The 21,108-nt window shown below is 35.4% G+C and overlaps 1 protein-coding gene across 1 annotated transcript in view; it reads right to left on the bottom strand.

Annotated features, from left to right (window-relative positions):
- Dach1 (dachshund family transcription factor 1) overlaps positions 1–21,108 on the bottom strand; it is a 365,290-nt gene that overhangs the window by 152,683 nt on the left and 191,499 nt on the right. The window contains exon 3 of the mRNA XM_090342049.1: positions 7,000–7,161. Coding sequence (XP_090198175.1) covers positions 7,000–7,161 — 162 coding nt within the window. The remainder of the gene's footprint in view (positions 1–6,999; positions 7,162–21,108) is intronic.

The raw sequence follows: 21,108 nt of genomic DNA, 5'->3' as shown, positions 1-21,108 counted from the left end.
TTAGACTATGATTTTTAAATAATTTTGCATTAAATTTTCTGTTTAGTCTTTTATTTCCTTATTTGACAATCATACTAAAAATATTTAGTCACAGAAAAGCTACAGATATTTACAAGTGTGTCAAACTTGTTGAAAGAGTAGCTTACTACCTTTTCTTTGTAATATTGGTGTGGGCTCCTTTGAGTCAAATATCAGGGTATAAAGACATCTTTTTCTATAGAAAAGGATCTTAACCATATGGCCTATTCACAATCAATTGAATTACAAGCCAAGGCAATTCCTACACTTTTAAGAGATGCTTATGTGTCCTTCCACTAAGGTTCCATGAGCTTGACATTTATGAAGAGTTTTCCATGTCTACTAGATCTTGACTGTATTGTTGAGTCTAACCCATCAGGCAGGAAGTGAGAATTATTGTTTAGCAGAGAAACGTTAAGGGTAAAAAAAACTTTTCCCATTTAATCTGTTAACGAACAGGAAATTTTGTATGAATCAATGATACTGTAATTGAACTTAAGAGATTTTTAGAGCAAGCTTGCTTTGGCTTTTTCACCCTCTGATTTGGAATCTGCTCACAGTACTGCCAGCTTAACCAAAAAGGATTAACTCTCATATCCAACTGAGAACACAGATAATTCTCAGTAATTGGTAAAAAATGAAGATGAATGGGGCTGAGAGATAAGGAGCAATTAGCTCATCAGCAGTTACAGCTGTGCACTCAATCCGGATCCATCTCTTGAGTCTCGGCCCCTTTTAAGGAACCTAAGCAGAATAAGCATAGGACACCCCTCCCCAAAAAATTGCCAGACCTGCCCATCATTTCTCTAGTCTTCCATTTTATTTCCTTCCTATACAAAGACACCTGTCATAGCATGCTATGTAAATTACTACCTCTCTTAGGACCTATGTCTAAAGCCAATCTTCTTTTTCAACTTTTTTTTTTAACAGAAACCAAATGACTACTGTAGACACTCTTAAATTCCCTGTCAATCGTTTCATTATAGCAGCATCATCTGTTTGAAAATATAAGCAATTCCCTCATCTAATTATAGGAAGGATTTGAGGTTCATTAACATTGCCAAGGCAGAGAATCCAATGTGCAAAGGCACAGCTCTGCTTGGTGGCCCGTGCTCTCAGTTTCCTTTTATTTGCTTTCTCAAGGTCTCCAAGACTTCTTTCTGAAATCATAAAATTAATTTATTTTCCTTTCAAATAGACACATGTGTTAGAAGAAAGGAAATGACTCCTGTGTCAACTATTCCTTCAAGAAGAATAGATTTGAAAACAAAAAAATAAGAGGAAAATATAATTTTATCTCCATTGCTGTCTGAATCTCTTTTTCTTTTTATATATTTGTTTTGGCAGTTGAGGGAATAAGAAGAGTCACAAACTGTTGAATATCATACTATTCCAACTGAAGTTATTTTTTTGTTTGTTTGTTGCTTGAGATTCCTACATTCCTACTACTGAAAGTTGGAGAAAAGGCATAAGAATGATATATACTAAGCATGTGAAATCTGTTCAGATTGGGAGATATCTGCATTCACAAAGGCTTGCCTGCATTCCACAGGATTCAGAAAGACAAAATAGTGAAGTGTTGAACTTATTTCACTTCCTTAAAGAATTAATAGCAATTCAGGGTTATGACTATAGTTTTAAACAATGAGATTTTCTTGGGACATCTGTTTTGAGATCACAGTTTGAATAGATATGAACTCATTTCCTACAAAGCAAGCAATCTACTATTGTTGATAGCTGTTTACCAGTCACTATGAGTCAGATATTAGCCAGTGGCAAAGGTCCCTCTCAAATCCTCTGAGTATTTGCTAAACCGTGTACATGGTATTTTCCTTAAATAAAAATGTTAAGAGAAGTAAAAAAATGCAGTCTTTTCCTGCCGTCTTTTCCTCTTGGTAAATTATGGTTCACAGAACTTTGCACTTGGGAATAACCTTTAATACATTCATTTTCAAATACTTGCTTCTTTTGTTATCTTTAGTGAAGGAAGGGAAAAGACACTAGGTTTAACGAGTATTTAAATAACAGATACTTTCAGATGTTCACTATGTCAATATTTATGTGGCATTTAAAAACTAGAAGTAAAATTATGTTTCCTTTATTTAGATTAAACCAGTTGTGACTAATTTAGTATCCTCTAAGTGTTCATAATGCCAAAAGAAAGAGATAAACAGACTTAAAAAAAGAACATAGTAAAAGATGCTATCAGAATGACCTTGGGTTCAACTGGGTTTTAAATGCAGCCTTTCCAATATCTCTAAGTTCCAATTTCCAAGCAGTATTTTTTTAAGCTGGTTATGCAGATCACTCTTTAAGGAAAATAAAAAATAGCTATTTATCTGGCCTGTATGTTGTGGATAGTGTTGCCACTACAGAGAATCCAGGACATTTTTCCTTCTTATCTGCAGTGTAGCTCATATCAGCCAAGCTGTCACAAGATAGTACCTGATATAAACAAGAGATTTCTGAGACATCTCAGTAATCAATATCAGGATGGCTACAGTATGGAAACCCCAACCAGTGCATATCATTTGTCTCAGCATCTATTTCTATGGCCAAATGAAGCATTAATTCAAATCATAAATCTATGGTGATTTAAATCTTGGAATGAGCACCTGCCTGCTTTAATGATTTATTTTGTACATTTCAGTAAGCAGGAGATTTGTCCATATGAACTGACAGGTCACCTTCAGATGCCAGGAGCAGACTGTTTATCACCATGCAGACTAGCATCTCATCTTAGCAAGTAAATATTAAACTAAAAGAATCCAATTGATTGTGGATGAAGGAGAATGGAGACATGGTCATATATTTTACTCAGCATGGCTGATGCCCCATTCAGATCTACCTTGAGGTCCTCTGTTCTTCTGAAGTGCTCATTCTATTGGAAAAATGTAAGCTTAAGGTTATCACGTAAAATCGGTATAGACTATAATTATTTGTCAGCAGCAAATATTTCTTTAAACACCTTTTCTGAGCTCATTTTTAAGGTACATATTAGCACTGGAAAGGGTTATTTTAATAATATTATCTTGTCATTTGACCAAGCTAACTCACACCAAACCAAGCAAAAGCAAAATCTCTATTCAGGAGAAAGCAGTTTTCCTATGGAGGAAAACCAAGTATGTTTAAGAATGGAAGTTGTAAACCAGATTAGTGTAGAATGTAAAATGGGACAATAAGTGGACATAAGAAATGTCACTGAACTGGACAAAAGGAAGCAGCAAGGAGATGTCATTTAAGTAGCACTTCTCTGAAGGTCTTCATTTCTTTGAGAAAGCAATGAACAAATTCATGAGCATTAAGTTTGTATCTGAAATATAGACGAGATTCCAGGGATTCCTTCCAGAGTTCATATTCTGCAATAGCACTTCTTCCCACCCTGTAATAATGTATTCTGAAGGATCACACACAGCCTCTTATGGCTGCCTGTTTATTTCTCAATAGTGCACAGAATCTATGCTGCTTCAGGGCCGGGCCTCTATTAGGTTATTTTTGAATTCTTAGAATGAGCTAAAATCAACCAGACAGCAAAACTCAAGTGATGTAATAGATGCCACCTCCTCAGTTTCCACACAGACCTGCAGCTTAAGGGGTAATTGTTAGCAGTCAGAATAGGACAACAGGAGGAACACATGAAGGAGGGAGGGTAGGAAATGGTCATTTTCAAGACAAAAAACTTAGAGAAATATGAACAACTAAAGCAATGCAAAGATTTCAACCAAACAATGTGATAAACAGGCAATGCTATAGTGTGATAAATGAGCAAATATATTTTAATTCTCATTATAATGACCATATTATTTATACCATGTTCCAAATGTGTCATATTAGGCTCAGAAAGTTTACGTAACTTTCCAAAGTCACAGAGAAAGCAATTACTGAACACTAACCAAGTGGCAGGGTATTGTCTGGTTCTTTAAAACCAGCAAAGACTGGAGCTATTTAGGGAAAGGAAAAAATCCTGTTCTGTTCAGCAAATGCTTTGATCTAAGAGACCTCTACCCACCCCAACCTCCTGCTTCTCCACTACTCTTTACACTTTCCCACTACCATCCTGTCTGAAAAGACTTGCTTTCTTGCAGATATATATATATATATGCATATATGTATATATATAAGATATATACATATGTTGCATATGTATATATACAATATATGTATATATACAATATACATTGTATATTGTAGAGACGCTAGAGAAGAATAATAGCCTAAGTCATACATTCTTAGAGGACAGCAGCATATGAAAATAAAAAGAATATGACAATTAGGACTTTGTTGTTCTGCCCAAATCAGCTAAAGACATCTACAATATCAATGACCTACATGCTTTAGGGACTGGTAATAATATCAAGTGCTAATATATCTCAAACTAGTAAAACCTTCAAGTAAAATTCAAGAAAATTTCTGCTCCAGATTCCTAGCATGTATAAGCTATCAATAAATATTTACCTGAAAATAAACTGATTTCATCAATGAATACTTACCTGAAAGAAAACTAATTTCATCCAAAGAGAATAAAATGGGCAATTCAGATTGTTTATATATTCAATTATTATAATGCTCTGATACCTAAATTATTAAAATTAGTTCTAATTTCTTTAGTAGGCAAGTGTTAATGACCATCAAATATTAAATAAGCTCTGATGCTTCATTCTGATCCATGTTTACCTTCTGCCTATTAGTTGTGACAATGCTGTACTGTTCTGCTGTCCAGAAAAATTTAGAGATACCATGTCTTAATGTATTTTGTTTTAAATGTTTTGATATTATTGATTTCAAAAATCTCCCTTCAAAACACTCTCTGACAAAAAGGCAAAGAAGGGCCGGTGTTTGGCCTAGTGGTAAAGTTTTTGTCTAGCATCCAGGAAGACCGGGGTTTGATTCCTCAGTACCACATACATAGAAAAAAGCCAGAAGTAGGGCTCAGGTGATGGAGCTCTAGCCTTAAGAAAGTCCAAGGACAGTGCTCAGGGCCTGAGCTTGAGCCCAGGATTGGCAAAAAAAAAAGGCAATGAACCTTATTCTCAATTTTTAAAAATACTCCAGATCATATCTCAAAATAGAAACCATCATTTACAGTGACCAGAAGCTTACTTTTTGACCAGTTTCAATGTCAGCCCATTCAATAAGTCAAAGCAAAAGACTTATTTTAAAGCCCTTGACAGTGGACATTTCTAAAACCAGAATTATAATTCTTCCATCTGGCTACATTGACTTTGATTTCATTTTTTTTAGTTTAATTAATTGGAATTGTTTGCTTTAGGGGTACTAGAGTTTTGACTCAAGACCTTCACACTTGCTGGGGTAGAATTCCATCCTTTGAGAGGGTAGTTATATTTTGATAAGGTCTGTTGCTTTTAGCCAAGGGCTGACCTTGCACCATGATCCTCGCTTTCTCTTTGTTGGATCACAAGCCATGCATTGTCAAGCCTGGCTCTACTATAAGTCTAAAAGTATATGTGTCAAACATGACCTACAATCCTAGTGTTCACTAGGTCTTCTCGGAAAGATTTAAAAATTCAAACTGTGATTAATATTGCTTCCACCACTACCATCTACTCTCAGTTCAGACCATTGCTGCTAGAAATGTCAATTTCTTTTTACGAGCATCTTCCTTAGATTTTTTTCTTGTTTGTTTGTTTTCTTCTCATCTTCTACATTAGAAACATCTCTAAAGGATTTAGTGAAACTGAAATGCTGGCATCCTTAATGATCTCTTGATGGACTGAAAGTCAAGAGTTGTTGACTAACTTATCAAATAATCTGTTGAATGCTGCTTGGCAAGGTAATTTTCATCAAATATTTTCCCTTCATTAGTATATCTTGATATGCTACCTTAAACACTTTTTAAAAGATCAAAATTTCCCATTAGACATATTTTGAGCATGGTTTCTACACTAGAAAGAAACAATGCAGTGTCCTAATATAAGACAATGTTTGGCCCTGTTAACTCCTGGATTTAACGATTTCAATAACAAAGGTATAGCTCCGTTTGACAATAAAGTTATTCAAATGAATATTTGGCAAAGCTCAAAATATTACTTGGTTTAACTATGACAGTTAATTTTTGTCTCTTTTCCCCCATACAGCAGGAAAGAAAAACTAACAAAAAATTCAAGTCTTTAAATGATACAGGCACTTACAATGATGGGAGATTGAGAAAAAAATTATACAAAAGAAGCCTTATTGGCAGCACAAGAGAAAGGATTAATTACAGTATTTTTCCTGTGTCTATGATTGTGTGTGTGTGTGTGTGTGTGTGTAGGTGTGTGTGTGTGTGTAGTTTCAGTTACCTTTGTCAGCTATAGTTGAACAGTATTAAATGTAAAATTTCAGAAATAATTAAAAAATATACTGCTTGGGATCAAACCCAATGCCTTAGATATGCTAGACAAGTACAAATTAAAGAAAAGTCATTATGCTATATTGTTGTAACTGTTATTTTATTATTAAGTACTCAGTAATTTTTACTAGGACAAATGTATCAGTTAAACTTTTTCATGGGTCCATACATAATCTAGTATGTGCGGAAAACAGTACTATCTACATTATTAAATATTCACTGGGATCATGGAATATGTCTCTCCATTTTGCTGCTAATACTAATAAATGTCCAACTTCATAACAAATGCACTAAGAAAAATGCGCTATGTTTCTGTCATCACAGCTCTACTCGAGATTTTTGAATGAAGACCATTGAAGTTTGTATTATGAAACATATCTATTCACTCCTTACAGTAGAAGCTACAAGCATAGTTAGTCCTATAATTAAATATTAATAATAATAATAATAATGTTGCTATTCTTTTAGAGAAAACATTCTCTCCAAACAAAATGGTATCCTCAAAATATGCACAATTTTCAAGTGAAAAAAATGCCAACTTGTGAAGGTGCCGTCCACAGTTGTTTGGTAAAAGTAAACAAGACCATAGTAATGTGATCATGACCTATTTCAATGTAGAGTAGATCACTCACCAACACTCGAATTCATGTCTCCATTTTCAGAATCAGCTCCATGTTGGTTATTACTGGCATGATAGTTGCTCATAGCTTCTAATTTGATTTTTTTCACCTTCATTGCTTCCGCGATAGCTGCATTGGTAGCAGCCGCAGCTGCTGCAGCTGCTGCTGTCAGACCTTCAAAGAATGAATTAGAAATGAGGTAATTCAAATTCTGATTTTTCAGGTTATAGTCCAGTACTTTATGTAACTCACACGCAAACATAGGTTACAGTCTTTGATTTTTAAAAGAACACCAATAAGCATATTTATTTTCAGTTAACCAATAAAATATATTAACATAAAGACTTTTGTGCCCTATACGATGCCTCAAAATTAGCAAAAACATAATTCTACCACAGAAGGATGGTGATGGAAGTGCTTCCACTTATCCTTTAGAGAAGCAAGTTGGTTTTTGTTCTCAATGTACATATTTGAAAATGTAACTGGGAAAGTTGAAGGGATGGATGGGATTGGGACAGGTTTGAGGGAGAATGATGATTAACTCAAAGTTCATTGCCCTAATTTTCCTCTTACTGTAGCATTCCACAAGTTGGATATATCAAACACAGCATCGCTTCCCATACCCCACCTGCCTCTTCCAGTCTCTGTTGACCTTCTTGTCATTTTCTGTGTCAGGAAAGATCCGACCCAGGACTCACATTCCTGAAATCCCATCATTCAGAAAAATTGTCCCCAACTCTGTGAGTCTTGCCTTCCATCTCTCCTGAGTTCTGCAGATGTCTGCCTTCTTCCCTCATCCTGAACCAGGTCCTTACTTCAATACCACTGTGCAACACCGCCCACGTCTGTCCAGGAATGTTCTCCTTGGTTGATGGTGAACTACACACTGGCATGTACCATGTGTGACTATACAATTTGGTAGTCCAAAATGCTTTAAAAAACTAATAGCAAATATTTTGCTTGTACACAGTATTTAGAAGTACTAATTTAAAGGACACAAAAGTGGTAGTGTAATCACGTTAGTAACCCAATGGTATTCATAAGTTCTCCTTAGCAGATTAGGAAAGTTATACATTGAAAGATGTGTGGAGTATATTCGAATCCCAGAGTTGTCAATTATTACCTGCTATTTCATGTTTGTCCAGAACAGTTCATTGCTGTTTTTGCAGAGAAGAAAGGGTAGAGATGTAATTAGAAAGAAGGTCTAAACTAGATCTTGGTAGAGCAGAATACTGGAGCAAATCCATTTTGGCTTTACGAGAGAGAGAGAGAGAGAGAGAGAGAGAGAGAGAGAGAGAGAGAGAGAGAGAGAGAGAGGGAGAGGGAGAGGGAGAGGGAGAGGGAGAGGGAGAGGGAGAGGGAGAGGGAGAGGGAGAGGGAGAGGGAGAGGGAGAGGGAGAGGGAGAGGGAGAGGGAGAGGGAGAGAGGGAGAGGGAGAGGGAGAGGGAGAGGGAGAGGGAGAGGGAGAGAGGGAGAGGGAGAGGGAGAGGGAGAGGGAGAGGGAGAGGGAGAGGGAGAGGGAGGGAGAGAGAGGAGAGAGAAGAGAGAGAAGAGAGAGAGGAGGTTTGTGAAGAAGACAGTAATTTATTTGACCAGTAAGACTCTGGATTTTAATGTGCATACAAATCACCTGCACTCTTGTTCAAATACGCATGTTTTTCTTTTTATTGTCTTTGAGTCATTGTACAAGGGAGTTGCGATTTACAAAAGCAGTTTATGAGTATGATATATCTTAATCAATGTCACCCCTTTCAACATCCACACCTACATCTCCCCTATGCACCCTTTTCCTCATTCTTCTTAGTTTTACAGGATATGCATTAGATTCTTGATTGTATTTTACCTTCATCTCTTCTTCATTCTTGTACTCTTTTCCCCTTGAGCTCCATGCCATGCTTTTTGAGTACTTGCTTTCTGATTTTTATTTTGCTAAATTTTGATTTTACATTTTGAGGAATTACACTATTAGAGATGTGTAAACTTTTACTAAATGAATTCAATGCAGCCTGGAATTTCTTATGTATAAAATGACAGACGTGGTAATATGTGAATAGTATCTCCTCAATATAGAACTTTATAGTATTCATATGCTTTCTTTATTTCCATATTGCTTCTTGCTATAGTTGACTTCATATTTCTGAGGACAGTGTTCCAACCTTCTTTGAAATTATGAAATTTTTATTTTCCATTCTCAATTGATAGAGAAAATGAACACTACTCTTCTCTCTTCCTCACTAATCAACACTTCTAGAAACTATAAACAAAGGAGTTTGAGCCCAAAGAATTATGTGAAGGTCTTCATCAATGAAAATCTCTATGTAAGAACAGAGTGGAAGATTCCACCTTCCCTTTGGAGCTGTACAAAGAGGTCCTGACCACATTTACCCAAATATATCCAGACTCAGATTGGATCTTTGCATGACAAAACCTCCTTAAAAGGCACTGATCTAAATTCAAAGACTCCATCTGGGTTCAGTCTGAACATTCATTGCCTTTTAAGTCCCAAATGAAACTGAATCTCTCATCTTCCCATGATTGAATTTTTCTCCCCAATTACTCATTTCCTTCAAAGATGTTCAGAGCACTTTCTTTCCTGTTCTCTTAAAATCCTCTTTGTGTTTCCTGGAACAGAATCTCGTTCTCTTGACTTTTTCCTTGTCATTAATATGAACATCCCATTTGTCCCTTTCCTGTATGAGTAATGTTAACCGTCTCCAATTTAAGATACCTCTCACGCCTGAGACTTTATGGTGTAGATGAATCTCATCTATGGTCTTCAAATAATCAAGAAAAAACTTACAACTTGAGATATAAATATTATCACATGAATCCAAATAAATTAAGTAACATGGTGAAAAACCTCATGACTTGATTTTGAAAAGTCCAAGTCCGTAAAACCTTGTGTATGGTTTCTTCTGTGAAAGCATTCTCATACCAAAGAGAAAATGTAAATATTGGGTAAGAACTCCATGAGGACTACCAGAAGAGGTTTAGTCAAAACAAAGGATGTTCATGTTATTTTTTCCATAAGAGGATCCATATCTGAGGACTCTTCTAGATCTGTGTGTGTGTGTGTGCGTGTGTGTGCGTGTGTGTGTGTGTGTGTGTGTGTGTGTGTGTGTGTGTGTGTGTGTAGTGGAACTTCAACTCAGGGCCCAGGTACTATCCCCTAGCTTTTTGTCTCAAGGCTCTACCACTTGAACTCTACTTCTGGCATGTTTGGAAGTTAATTGGAGATGAGAATATCTCCATCTCAATCCCTTGAGGTGCTAGGATTATAGGGAAAAACCACTGGCACAAGCCTCCTAATTTAAAAAAAAAGGTATCTTTGTCTCTAGATGACTGTGTTATCTCTTGATTTTAAAAATTACATTTTTATAACTTTTACTTGGTTGATTTTATTTACTCTTTCTATTTTTCTGTTTCACATTATTTCCTAGTTTTATGCTTCTAATCAAGTTTCTATCTCTCTCAAACACATACACAAGTACACACACATACACACCACATATACTGTAACTTAACTATGAAACTATTTTTGTTTGAGTTTTTTCATATATTTTTATTGTAATTAATGGAGGGGTTACATTATATTCACCAGATAGAAAGTACATTACTTCACAAATATTGATAGCCTTTCTCTTGACATGGTCCCCATTACCCTCCTCTTTTCCCCCCCATTCATCTTGATTTCCCTCCTTCCCTATCCTATTTCAAATAACCAATGAAGCATATATAAAATATATGAGATAACAAGGTGAAATATTGTAACAATATGAGATAGCTAAGGGACAGCAAAAGGGATGAGAGTTAACATAATACATTAAGGACAACAATCACTCATCTTATGGCTTTTGTTTCTATATCCTAGAGGTCCTTTCATTTAGCGTCATACTATATGGCCTTATGTATCCAGATTTTGTTCTATTGTGAATCTCTGCTAGTAGAGCCCAAGGTTTCTATTGATTATGAAAATGAGGTAAACCATTGAGCCTATGTTCCTTTGAGTCTGGCTAACTTAGTTCTAAGTCTTTCCATTTCCTTACAAATGGAGCAATAGCGTTCTTTCTGACAGCAGCATAGAATCCCATTGTTTATAAATACCACATCTTGTTGATCCACTCATCAACTGAGGGACATCTGGGTTGGTTCCATATCTTTGCTATGGTAAATAGTGCTGCAATGAACATTGTTGTGCTAGTGGATTTAGTATGCCCTTGTTTCTGGACGGTTGGGGAAATGTCAAGTAGTGGAATTGCTGGGTCATAGGGGAGTTCTATATTTAACTAGAAAGCCTACAGACTGGGAGAAGTTCTTCACTAACCATACAATGGAAAAGGGCCTCATATCTAAAATATATCTACAGCTCAAAAAATTGAATCACTCCAAAACTAATTTGCAAAGAAACAACTATCCCATTAAAAGATGGGCAAAAGACTTAAAGAGAGTCTTCTCTGAAGAAGAAACAAAATGGCCTATAGGCACATGAAGAAATGCTCTACATCTCTGGTCATATAAGAAATGCAAATCATGACAACTCTAAGATTCTACCTCACTCCAGTTAGAATGGCCAGGATCAAGAAATCTAGTAATAACAGATGCTGAAGGGGATGTGGCCAGGAGGGACCACTACTACACTGTTGATGGGAGTACAAACTCGTTCAGCCACTATGGAAAGCAGTATGGCAGTTCCTTAAAAGACTAAATATTGAACTCACTTATGACCATAAATATTCTATTTTAGATCTGTTTTGGGAATAAAGGAAGGAAGCAGTGACCTATGCAAGAATTTCTCCTTTTTGTTTCACTAAATCTGGGTATTTGATGGGTTTTAACCTTTTAATATCTTTCTAATTCAATCAATTTCCTCTTTTTCCACTGCCCCTAAAAATGCAAGATTCCATGTTTCATTATCTTTCCCCATTTACTGTGCCACCTTAAGTTATAACCTTCATCATTTCTCTTTTAGTTTTATGAGCAAAGTCTTAAAGTCTTCTCTCCTACCACCTCCACTCTCTTATTATGAAGCAAACAACACAATGTTAAGACAAATAGCCCTCAGGATCAAGTTCAATGGTTCACCTGAATGTCAGAGTTCTTAATGTTCTGTTCTTTCACTTCCTCCAGTCCACCCAGTATCCCTTCTTTTAAGTTGCTCCTCATACCTGCCTCTCCCAGTTTCTAGAGAAGTGAGATCTCAGGTCTCTTTTTCCACACTAAGGTCACCATCGTATTTATAGGCTAAATATTACACCTTCAGAAAAGTGGAGCCAGACTCCCAATTTCTCAAGTAGTACCAGATCAATGCTTACTCTTCCCAAGAGCTATACCTGATCTTCCCCAACCATGCCTCCATCCAGAGTTAGTAATCTGCTATCCTTGCATTACATGAGATTACAATTCTTGAGGCTGCATCAGAACCAGTTACAGAGCTCTCAAACCAGAAATGATGATTCTTACCATCCTAGATTCTGATTCAGTATGCCTTACTAGATAGAGCCTACATATTTGCATATGTCAAATGAGTTCTACTGCTTTACAGGTCATTTTATTTATTTATTTTTTAAAATTTTTTATTGTAATTAGTAAAAGGGTTACATGATATTTTCCAGATAGAAGGTGCATTAATTCGCATACATTGATACCCTTTCACATGTCTTGGTACCCATTTCCCTCCCCCCCCCACACCCCCCTCCCATCTTAGTTTTCCCCCCTTCCCTATCAAATTTCAAATATCCAAATACAAATAAATTCAATATATCAGATAACCAAGTGAGATACTATACCAATATGAGATAACCAAGGGATAGCAAAGGAGATGAGAGACAACATAGTACATTAAGGACAACAATCATTCATTATATGGCTTTTGTTTCAATATCCTGGAGGTCATTTCAATTAGCCTCACATTATATGGCCTTATGTATCAAGATTTTGCTCTATTGCAGATCTCTGCTAGTAGGGCCCAAGGTTTCTACTGATTATGACGAATGAGGGAAACCATTGAGCCTAAGTTCCTTTGAGTCTGGCTTATTTCACTTAATATGACTTTTTCTAAGTCTTTCCATTTCCTAACAAATGGGGTGATGTCATTCTTTCTTTACAGGTCATTTTAATGTATAGTTTGAGTAAAACAAAGCAGTCCCTTGAGGAGGAAAAGCAGTAGATCTAAGGGAGATGGGAAAGTGATAACAACAAAATGGTTAAATAAATTAAAATCTTAGTATAGGTGTATCAAATATCTACCACAATACTTGCCACAAATTGTTAGTGAAAGAAAAATTATTCCTCAAACCAGATTATAGGTAACATGGTAATTATTTTGGCAATGTCAATGAAAAGCATTTAACACTTTTTATGTTGGAATAAATGTGAATGTATTTAAATTGATTAAATCTAATCAATTTAATATGATGTATAAATTTCCAATGTTATATATCCTGAGGCTGCAAAAGATCACGAAATGTTCATACACACACACACACACACACACACACACACACACACACACACGCCCCACTTTATATATTTCAAGTAGTTTTGGCTCTGCAATGGCCCTTCTGATTTCCCAATCTATGTCTTGAGTCTCCTCACATTTGCCAACTTTCTGATAGAAACATAGTTGGCTATCAATAAATGAGCCCCAGGTAGAAGTCCTGTTGTGTATATTTGTTGTCCCCTAAAGAGTTATAAATAAAACACAGAATAACTCAAGTCTTTGATCTTTACCATACAGAGAACCCAAACAAGGGAGAACAATTTTTATGTAATCAATTGTTCATTGATGTAATACAAGTGGCCTATAAAATCTATCATGCCTTAACACCATTTATAATCCTTTCCTTTGCTATCGTATTCCTTCTGTACCTTAGGATCTTAGAGAATTTGGTACCCATGTCCATATCACACTCCGAAGTGCCTTACATTGCAAATTATATCTGCTTTTAACACTTCCCAAAGAAACTCATTTTCCCCTTGGAAAGAAGAAATTAGCATTTATCAAAATGTAAATAATTTTTCATAAGATTTCTTCCATTAATGGGAAGTAAAATAATTTCAAATTATAGATACCTTGTAAAAGAACCAAATTGCGGTGAGGGGGGAACCTTATACCAAAACTCACATGAAGTATCTAACTGCATAACAAATGCTTACTAAACAAGGATGTCACTGCTTGTGTGGATTTCAGAAGTGAATGTGAGAGCCAGCTACTGAGGAGGGAAGGATATTAGAATTAAGTGTTCTAGTTACTGGTGAAACTGTCTATAAAAAGAAAGAGAAGTAAATGCAAGCTGAGGCTATTGGGACAAGTGATAGTATGCTTGGCTAACATAAAGTTTCTGGGTTCAAGCCCCAGTACTAGGAGGAAGAGGAAAAAGATGAGGAAGGAGAGGATAGGGAGGAAGAAAAAAAATAATATGCTTAGCAATCAACAGAGAAGCTTGTTAAAATGCAAATTTCAAGTTAACATCAGATAACTTAAGGGTAGTGAGAATCAGAACCAAGTGTTGGGTACATAAATTTATTGCATCAAAAATAACTATAGATACATAATACTTATTCTAAACTAATGAATGTATGAATGGTATCTTACATTAAGGAATGATTCACTCATTTATTTTATATAATTCAACTCACAGTACTAAATATAGTATTTCATACAACAAAACAGAAGCATGTACTGAAATCAATCAAAACTGTAATCATGCAATATTAATTTTCTTATTTTTGTGTTTTTTTCCAGTCCTGGGACTCAAACTCAGACTCAGTACCTGGGCACTGTCCTTGGACACTTTTTTCTTCTCAAGACTAGCACTCTTGCCACTTGAGCCACAGAGGCACTTCCAGATTTTTGTGTATACGTGGTGTAAGGAAGAATTAAACGCAGGTTTCGTGCATGCTAGGTGAGCACTCTACCATTAGGCTCAATATTATTTTTAAAAGTATAAATCTAATGTTATCATCAGATACTGGTAAATTTTAATGTACACTTAAAATGAGTTCTTCACTGAGTGATAAAAAATAATGGCTTTATACTTTATCTCAAGTCCACGCCCTCCTTCAGAAAATGGTCAGGCGTTATATAGTACTTCTTGAAGCCTACTTGCTCTTTAGAGAAGGGACTATGCATTTCATGTAGGTTAATCTTCCGCATGTCCTGTACAAAAAACGTTCACATTTAGTTTTCTTTCTGTCTTGATCTTGAGCAACTTCCTCATTTAAAGGAAGGTGAATAGATTGATACAGAACTGAGAACATGCCATGTGGTTGTCTGAACTTCAGTGGAACGTACACTGGAAGAATTTTTACTGTCTCCATTCTCCTTTGTAAAATTTTTTATTATTTTTTTAAGCTGGCTATCGTGTAGCTTTATCTTGCATTTTTCACTTTTTTGATGCTCTGCGAAAGGCATTTCATGGTCCTGCTGAATAGTGACCAACATGCAAGTCATTAACTTCTGTAAGTAAATAAGCAAACCAGGAAAGAGCATATGAAAATGACTGAAATGAACATGATAGGCTAGGCGGAGGAGGAAGGCATTGAAACTCTGGACAACATATGTCAAATTTAACTGGGATAGTATCCGAGTTATAGAAGGTCCTAGACTTCAAAATTCTCATCACTAAGAATGGTGAGGCTGGGTACGGTGGCTCATGCCTGTAATCCTAGCTACTGAGGAGGCTGAGATCTGAGGAACATGGTTCAAAAGCAATGATCCTCAGCCAGCCCAGGAACTAAAGTCTATAAGACTCCTACCTCCAATTAACTACTAGAAAATGGGAAGTGGTGCTGTGGCTCCAGGTGTAGGATGGCAGCCTCGAGCTGAAGAGCTCAGGGACAGTTCCCAGGCACAGAGTTCAAGCCCCATAAGATAGATAGATAGACCTCCCCAATGTGTTGTGGAGAATAAAGTGAAGTGATGCATGAAACAATCTACTCACATTCCTAGATATTATCATAGATTGCCTGAAACTACAATGCTATCCATCCTGTCCTTCAATCTGGCCTTACCAGTTATGATTACTCACCCAAAATGCAAAGATGACAAAAGACACAAAAGTGTAGCACAGGCTGAAAATTTAGCTACTTGACAAATGGAGATCTAAAAGCCTATGTTGCTGGCGAAAGATTTCATTTACCTGTTTATATTGATCCAATGTATCAAACAACACTCAATCTTCACTTGGTGCTGGATTGATACAAAGCCTTTCTCCTTCCAATCTCAAAGTCATAATACTAATCCATACATTTATTTTGTGGAAAGTAAGTCAGCATTGTTACCCTTTAAGGACATTACTTTACTTTGTAAAGATAGCATTATTTTCTTCTGCTTTCAACTTCTACTAAAAATGCCTTCAGATATATCAAATGTCATTAAACAGTCCTGCTCACTCTGTTTAAGAGTAGAAAAGTAATGCCATTCTATTTCAACTAAGTTAGTGTCTTCAGTTTATAAATAGATTACAACTGTAGATTATAAATATCAATAAAAGGGACATATTGCTGTCAAATACTTTCTCTGATCTGTTTGTTTGCTCATTAACTTGAAAAGTCCAATCTTTGATCTTTGGTTTCAAAGGCATCAAGATGACTTCCAAATGTTTGATATGCTTTCTGCTTTTACATTCAATTCCAAATAAAACTCATTCCCCAAACCTAATGGTTAATAAAAGTGGGTTATACCGAAGAAATGATTAAGTATTCAGAGCTCCCATATGATAGACTGTTGTTATATATTATTATATTCAAATTTAAAAGAAATAATATTAAACATGCATCAAATTTTAGCCAATTGTAGTTATTAGTAAATATTCTGGAATTGATAAGTTATTTATGTCTGGCCTGCTTCCTACTGATTGTACGGAGAGACAGGCAGCTTATAAATATCTCATCACTTTACCATCACACAAATTTCATCGACAGTGCTCATGCACAGCTATTAGCAATATGAATCTAACCATTACATGAAGGAGGAAAATCGAACATGTGGCATTAATACGCAGTCCTGGTTCCTAACCATCTGATAGGCAGATGGCGTGGAGCAGATACTCCAGCTGAAATGAAGGGGCACATCATTTAAAACCTTGTTTGCATTCTAACTGATATCAGTGCCATATTGATATACAAGATACATCATGGCAGTGTTTGAACAATCTAGTTTGTTTCAATCATAAATGTTTACTGCCTTGTTTTTTCCTAATCTTATAAGCATGTTCAGAAGAGTGTATTTTTAATTTATGAAACTTATTGTTTACTCCTGTTGAACTAGAAGATTAGTGGAAAGCAAGAATATTAAATTACTTCCACCAGAGCAATATAACCAAGACAGATGAATAAACAGGATTTTTTATTTTCAATAAGGATGTGAGTAAAGGAATTTTTAAATTGGTCTGGGCATTTTAGGCATTAAATACATTTATTCCTTTAAACCAACCAGATACTTTCTGTTTTATCCAACTGGCATACAGAGAAACTTAATGCTTTACATCATCACTCATTTAAACTCTTACTGTGTGCAATTAATCTTCCCTAACAATTCAATTCAGAAAGTAAAACATCAAAAAGCATAGTTCAATTCAACCATCATTACTGTGAAGTAATCTTTCTCTTCCTGACAGTTCGTATAGACTCTTTGCAAAACTATGTTGAAGGTGCATTGTAGCTCATAGAGTTTGAAAATGCAACTCAATTGAAATCACTCCAAGATTCAGAATAACTTTTGGCTCAATATAACAACTTGGAAATACCAGTAACTTTTTCTCCACCCTGTTTTATTCCCATTTTTATGTAAATGTTGCCTTTCAAAAAAAAGAAACTGATTTTCCATTATTTTATTGATCAATATTTTTAATAAATTAAAGATGATTGAATCATTCCTATCCTCATTCTTAGATGGTTATACAACAGGAATTATAAGCAACTAGAAAGAGGAACTTAATTGTGCCTATAGTTAGAGTGAAGATTTTCAGTATGAACCTGTCTCTTAATGTCCATTAGACTGACTTTTCTTGCCCTTTGTAGCACATTGGTATTCTGCAGAGAATAGGAAAATTGATCCTGGAGGACAGTAATGGAAACACTATACCTGTTTTCAGTTTCTCATTTGATTGAATTAAGTTTTTAAAATGTTTGGATTAACAACAAAAATAACTCACTAATTTGGAGACTCATGTAGTAATATATATGTACATATATCATATATATAACATTGATAATTTTATATATAACATGCAAACATTATATAATGTCATATCTAACATGTTGTGATGTTCTATTTATTCTTTTTCTGAATAGGTTAAAATTTCAGTCTCTGATTGAAGGGTTGGAGCAGTGGTAAATTTGGAAGGAAGAAAACCATAGGATGTCATTTGGCTGTGTGTAAATCACTGAATAATTTTCATTGAAACTTTTGAAAGGCTCATTTTCTGATACCCAACTTATAGAAGCAGGCTGAAGCTTAATAAATAAAAAATAATAAATATTGCACTTTAGTTTTCAGTAAAATATCAGCTTATTATTGAAATGTTGAACTTGGCACAAGGACATGGGTGTATATACTTGATTCCCTTTTATAATACTACATTCAGGTAAAAAAAGAAAGTAACTAATCTACAACTTGGGGTCTAAAACTTCTTACACATGGGGATAAAATAAAACCCTGTGTTATGTGACCTTTCTGTTTTACTGATGATAAAACCTAGGGCAAAGAGGTTAATCATTTCCATAAAGCCACATCAGTAAGTAAGGATAAAGCAATCCCAGTTCCTCTAACTCCCAGTGTTCAGCATTGACCAAACTAACTCTATCAATAAATACAAAAGGAAGAGTGCAGAAAACAATGAACCACAGAGTTCTGCAAGAAAATGAACCTTGCTTTGTTCAATAGCTTAACAGTTTCATTAGAAGTTGGGATAAGAAGACACTCAGATGACATAACAAATAAAATGAAAACAGTGAAATCAGACTAACCAATTTAATTTAATTTAATAGAAATTAACATGATTAGCCTGTAATCTGAACTACTCAGGGGCTGAGATCTGAGGATCACAGTTCAAAATCAGCCTGGGCACTAAAGTCTGTGAGACTCTTATCTGCAATTATTCACTAGAAAATGGAAGTGGGGCTGTGGCTCAAGGGGTAGGCCAGTAGCCTTGAACTGAAGATCTCAGGGACAGCACTCAGTCTCCAAGTTCAAGCCCCATGACCCCAAAAAAGAAAAAAAAAATAACATGATTTATCACAGGAAAAAAATGGGCCTTACTCCTTAATTATTTTAAAACTTTAAATATGCAGTATTTTCAAAACATGAAATTTGTAATGTTTTGCAGAATACTGTATTTTGCCTGTGGCACAACTAAAAACATGAATGAATTATTCTCCTATGTGTTCTTGAATATAGAAAAATTGTATACATATGGTCATTCATAGGGCTTAAACTTGGGGCCTGGGTGCCATCTCTGAGTTTTTCTGCTCAAGTCTAGTGCTCTACCACTTTGAATCACAGCTCCACTTTCAGTTGGAAGCAAGAGTCTCATGGACCATTCTGCCTGGGCTAACTCTAAACTGTGTTCCCTAGAAATCAGCCTCTTGAGTAGCTAAGAATAAAGGTATGAGCTCAGCTCAGAAATTATACTTATACAAACTGGAATTATATTAAACAACCTGAAAGCTGGGAACTGATTTACATTCAACTACTTAGAAGAATTTGAGCATCATGGTTATAAGTCAGTCTGTTGATAACTTTTTTTTTAATGTATAGAGTGGTTACACTTATATTCGCCAGATAGTGCATTACTTCTCACCCAATGATATCCATCTTCATATTTTTGTTCCCATTTCCCTTCTCCAACCCCCTTTCAATCATTGTTTCCCCCTTCCCTTTCCTATTTCAAAGAAACAAATAAATGTATATACAATGTGCCGGGTAACCAAGTCAGATACTGGAACAACATGAGATTAAACAAAGGGCAACAAAAGAGAAGATAAATAACATAGTACCTTAGGAACAACAATGTTACAAGATAAAGCTCTTGTTTCCATATCCTAGAGATTCTTTCATTTAGCCTCATCCTATATGACCTTATGTATCTAGGTTTGAAGACATATATTAAGACTTATATCTCCAACTAACTAGCATAAAACCAGAACTAGAGTTGTGGCTAAAGTGGTATTGTCAAATGAGAGCAGAAAGCCAAATACCAGATCAAAAGCATAATTAATCTGAACTAAAACTACTAAATTTAGAAAACTTTGACCCTGATTTCCTGCTGATCACCACTTTATTATATGATACTTTTCTATTTTTAATTAAACAAAATCTCCCTGTCTCATTATAAAGCCTAGAACATCAAACAAAATTACTCGGTATTTACTCAGTAAGGTGGCTCAACTTGCCTAAATGTAGCAATCTATAAGAATGTTTTAAAAGAAGCTACATGTTTATATATTGATGGAAGCTAAGCAATGTTACAAGTAAAACAAGTAAGTCATATAATTTTAATTTCCTGAACAAGAATAACCTCATTGGTGTTTTTGTTAGAAAATAATGTCCTCAAATGTTGTACTGTTCTTGATATCATGTAAATCCTTTTCTAAGTACTTTGATACTTAGGTAACCATATGTATGTTTATTTCTGTTTCCAGATACCATGGAAGGATCTGTCCATCAGTGTACAGTTGTTGATGAAAAATGAAGATGGAAATAAGGAACAGAAGAGGACATTTTACATTAATGTATTTTCAGCAGAAATTACCCAGTAAGAGAAATAGCTAGAAAGCAAACAAAAACAAAACAAAACAAACAACAAAAAGACCTGTTCATACATACACATAGAATATAAACTCATGCATAAGTGGGTTATACGTGTATTTATATATACACATTTTCTTCCTTTCTAAATACAGTAAGGCTTGGGAGGAGAGACGAGCAATAAGCTTCCTTCATTGATGACAAGAGAGAAACCAGTGGTTGTGGCCACCATGTAGTATACACTTCTGTGTCACTAGGTTCTTGACATGTATATCAACATCATTTAATCTATATAATCAGCCTATAAAGCAGACATTTCCTCATCTGTTTACAAGGAACATCTGAGCAATGGAAAATTTAGATCATGCTTA

Source organism: Megascapheus bottae, chromosome 11 (assembly GCF_031878675.1).
Source record: "Megascapheus bottae isolate mThoBot1 chromosome 11, mThoBot2.hap1, whole genome shotgun sequence".
NCBI classification, from domain to species: domain Eukaryota; kingdom Metazoa; phylum Chordata; class Mammalia; order Rodentia; family Geomyidae; genus Megascapheus; species Megascapheus bottae.
This window is presented reverse-complemented; position numbering and strand designations above follow the sequence as displayed.